The 3950-nt window shown below is 41.9% G+C and overlaps 2 protein-coding genes across 3 annotated transcripts in view; one reads left to right on the plus strand and one right to left on the minus strand.

Moving 5' to 3' along the window:
- Positions 1 to 3944, minus strand: part of ppp1r36 (protein phosphatase 1 regulatory subunit 36) — a 6290-nt gene extending 2346 nt beyond the window's left edge. The window contains exons 1-7 of the mRNA XM_020597535.1: positions 3896 to 3944; positions 3553 to 3689; positions 2328 to 2397; positions 2124 to 2222; positions 1767 to 1907; positions 1648 to 1690; positions 174 to 403 (exon numbers count right to left, since the gene is read on the minus strand). Of these exons, the coding sequence (XP_020453191.1) occupies positions 174 to 403; positions 1648 to 1690; positions 1767 to 1907; positions 2124 to 2222; positions 2328 to 2397; positions 3553 to 3679 (710 nt within the window). The 5' untranslated portion in view covers positions 3680 to 3689; positions 3896 to 3944. The remainder of the gene's footprint in view (positions 1 to 173; positions 404 to 1647; positions 1691 to 1766; positions 1908 to 2123; positions 2223 to 2327; positions 2398 to 3552; positions 3690 to 3895) is intronic.
- The window catches only part of ext1c (exostoses (multiple) 1c), a 77074-nt gene continuing 76762 nt past the window's right edge, over positions 3639 to 3950 (plus strand). Inside the window, exon 1 of one of the 2 annotated variants that reach the window (XM_020597530.1) lies at positions 3639 to 3720. The gene's annotated coding sequence lies outside the window, so the exon portion shown is untranslated. Of the gene's footprint in view, positions 3732 to 3950 lie in introns of both variants that reach the window. The other variant, XM_020597529.1, reaches the window with a different exon arrangement.

Consider the following 3950-nt stretch of genomic DNA (forward strand, 5'->3'; position numbering starts at 1 on the left):
GAAACATTGGTCCTAGGAGAAATCAAAAACGAAGAACCTAAACAGAACTGTATTTGAAGGGGCAAAAAAGTGTTATTCTATGTCAATCAAAAATTCTTTTCCTTTTAAAAAATACATGCACAGGAACAGAGAGTACTTCATGCCACTTTAGTCCAGACTTCACTTTATTGTACCTTTTCTTGAATGTGCTCTTACATCCTGTCTCCTTGGGGTCAGCTTCTTCTGTATTCAGTGACCCATTAAGAATAGTGGAGGTCATTGCTGGGGACCCATTAGTCCCGTTCCTCACTGCTGTGTTGAAGGTGTCAGAGTACAAAAGGCGCCCAACCTCCTCTTGGATGTCTCTCAGGTTTTTCCTGTCAAACGTCACCCAGGCCACGCAGCAGAAGAAACTATACAAGCACTGGGAAAAATTGAGTGAGGAAAAAAGAGGGAGAGCACAGTGAAGTGTCACCTGTCAGGTTTTATCCTCAGAACATTTCCTTCTTTAGTTTATTTTTTCATGCATTAATGGAATCAGCATGCCTTTTTTCTGACTAAAGGCCCAGCTGGCCACTTATTTTTCTGTGTTCTCAAAAGGTCACAACAGTTATTTCTGTTTAAAATACGGTCACATAGAGAGTGGGCGATAAGCTACTGCAGTTAGGTGACACTACTCTCCCTGTGCACCCACCTGGCTAAATACTGGAGCGAGGCTGTCAAAGCAAAACACCAGTGATGAGTCAACATCTCCTGCCATTAGCAAAATTCAGTCAGGCCACTAGGCATAAGCAGCACTCAGTGTTGACCTGTTCTGCTCACTACCATCTGGACTCACAGATGGTGAACTGGGATTCACTCAGACCAGCTGGAGACTCCATTTTTGTCTGTGTGTGTAGATGAGACAATACAGTTTCCAAGATTTCAAGATGCAAAATGTCAGGTCAGTTGTGAGTCAAATGCATCGTTTTTTTTTTTTTTTATGAGGACCAGTCATTTATTTATAGAGCACATTTAAAAACAACAGATGTTGACCAAAGTGCTTTACAGGACGCAAGAAAAACAAGAGAGAACTTTTTTTTTTTTAATAATTACATAATAGAAATAAATTAAGACTACTCATTAAGTTAATTACTGTGAGGACTCAAAGTTAACTGCATAAAGGTGAGTCTTTAGCCAGGATTTATAAGTGGCAGCAGATGAGGAGGATCTGACATTAAAAGCTAAACCGTTCAACAGCTCTATCACCTCTAGACCTAGGCTGTAAGTTTGGAACAGAGACAGGTATCTGATGAGATGATCTAAGGAGTCTGAATGCTGAATGCAGGATGAGCAGATCAGAGATATGCAGTAAGTTGGTGGCACACTGAAACAAAGAAAAAAGAACCCTAAATTTAACTGGTGGACAGTGAGTCTTGTTGCTACATTTTGAACTAGCTGCAGGCGAGCTACGGATGATTGTCTTACATAAGGAGAGTTGCAATAGTCAAGACATGAGGTAATGAAAGCATGAAGAACTGTCTCTTAATCACTGAATGGAAAAACAGTAATGGCACAAATAAGGATCACTTGCCAGTTCCTAACCTTTATAAAATCCTTAAAGCACATTGTTTGAAACAGTGCATTTGCTGTTGAGGTGAATATTATGTTGTAGCAAAATGCACTTACTGCATGTAGCAGCCATTCTGCACTGTGTGACAACATCTGGCCCCTAGGAAAAGACACAGAGTAGGAGCTTGTTAGGTTGTGTTGTTTAACTTCTGTTTAGCACTGTCTAAAATACTCACTTGTGTTGTGATGTGTGTTCGTTTTGTTTCATCTCCAGGTCCATAAACAGGCTGAAGTAGCAGATAGCCAACTTCTTTTTAGCTATCTCCTGTCTGGCCAAAGCCTCTGCAAGCTTCTGGTGCACTGTGATGATGCCTACACTGGCAGGTTGGTTGGAAAGACAGTGATGGTGCAAAAAGAGAGAGCAGAGAATTGAAAGAAGAAAAAGATATACATATAGAAAAAATGTCAGACATTGGTAGATAAACAATAACATACAAAAATGGCAATAATCACCAGCTGGTACAGTAATATACATGATGGCCAAATACAGCACAGTATAATAGAAAACAGTCTTCCACTCTTAGTATACTTACGCCATAAAATGCTTAAGTTTATTCTCCAGAGACTTGTAGTCAAAGAAAAAGGACAGATAAACAAGAAGGGCAGCCAGAACGTCATCCAGCTCTTTACTCCTGGACACAGAGAAGGATGAAGTAGTTGTGTGAGTTATATTTTCATGTGATCAACAACAGTGTAAGCTATGTTTATGTTTAACATGATGTCTTTGTGCTCCTTACTTCAACATGGACAGAAAGCAGAAAGGAATGGGAAGTGAATAATTCTCATGTAGCAAACTGACAGCCACCTCTGTAATACAGAAAGCTCTGTCATGACAGGGGCAAAGGTCATCCAGCCCTCCCTAGATATAGAAATGTGTAATTATCTGGCTAAATGTGATTAAGTTCTTGAAGAGCATTCTTTGGGGGTACTAGGGATAGGTGATCACAAATGCAAATCTGAGTAGTTCCTGTTCCCTGCACACTCTGTTATGATTTGTGGCCCTGCTTCCTGTTTTGTGCTTTTATTTTGTTACGTTTTCCTGTTTTGTATCACCTCTCCTGCCCCAGCTTTACCCTGGTTCCTATCCATCCATCCATCCATCCATCCATTTTCTAAACCGCTTAGTCCCAAACGGGGTCACGGGGGGCTGGAGCCAATCCCAGCCAGCTGCGGGCGAGAGGCAGGGTACACCCTGGACAGGTCACCAGTCCATCGCACCGATTAATTGTCTCTACTTGTTACCTATTATCTTCTGGTCTTCAGCCTTTATATTCACCCCCCTTGCCTCAGTCCGATTGCTGGCTCATCTGGTCTCCTGTGCTCTCTCTGTTCCCCACACCCTACATATTTGTGTTCTTTCTGAAGCCCTATATAAGTTCTGGCCGGAGCTCGAACCCGGAACCTTCTAATCACCATTAATTGTCTCTACTTGTTACCTATTATCTTCTGGTCTTCAGCCTTTATATTCACCTCCCTTGCCTCAGTCCGATTGCTGGCTCATCTGGTCTCCTGTGCTCTCTCTGTTCCCCACACCCTACATATTTGTGTTCTTTCTGAAGCCCTATATAAGTTTTCCTGTCTTGTTCCCTGCCTTGGCTATCTTTGGACTGTTTGTCCTTGGTTTTGGACTTGCCTGCTGTTGTGGATTTTCAGTTTTGTACCTTCAGATTTGAGTTTTTTGGTTTTGAGTTAATTTGCTTAGCTCCCTGATTAAACTGTTTGTTGTAGATTCTGTTGGCATTGTTACTTGTCAGGTTTTTTTTTGCCCTAGTCCTATGTTCATATTCTTTTATTAAAAGTCTGTAAGCAACTCCTTGGCCTGGGTCTGCATATTTGGTTCCTTCCTATGCTTTAAATGTAGCAAACTCCTATCTGTTCAGCAATGCTCTTACAGGAGACACAGAGAAGAGTAGCTGTCATGCAGTATCACTGTTGTAAGCTCAACAATACGGTAATACTTGCGTTTGACATCGTCAATGGTGACACGTTCTCCTCTCCTGTTCATCACTGAGGACCTGTAGACATTCAGGTGGGCAGGGCTGAGGCGCTTTCCGATGCTTTGGCGCCCTCTGTGGGTCAACGTGCACATATCAGCCAGCCTGATGAAGCGACAGTGGTGAACGCGTGCAGGTCAGTCTCAGGTGCAGTAAGCATGTTTTTAATTTTGTGCATTTACAAAAAGTGGATGATTGGCCTGTATTTTTATCTTTCGCGTTATCTGAGACGCAATTCAAGAAGGCCTTTATGTAAAAAAAACAAAAAACAAAAAAAAACTAATGAACGCTGGTTGTTGAGCTAGGCCTACCATTCTGCACGCCGTTGAAGATCGTTGAAATTGGCACTGGTTTTCTCCCTGTTAC

Source organism: Monopterus albus, unplaced genomic scaffold, assembly GCF_001952655.1.
Source record: "Monopterus albus unplaced genomic scaffold, M_albus_1.0 scaffold34.1, whole genome shotgun sequence".
NCBI lineage: Eukaryota > Metazoa > Chordata > Actinopteri > Synbranchiformes > Synbranchidae > Monopterus > Monopterus albus.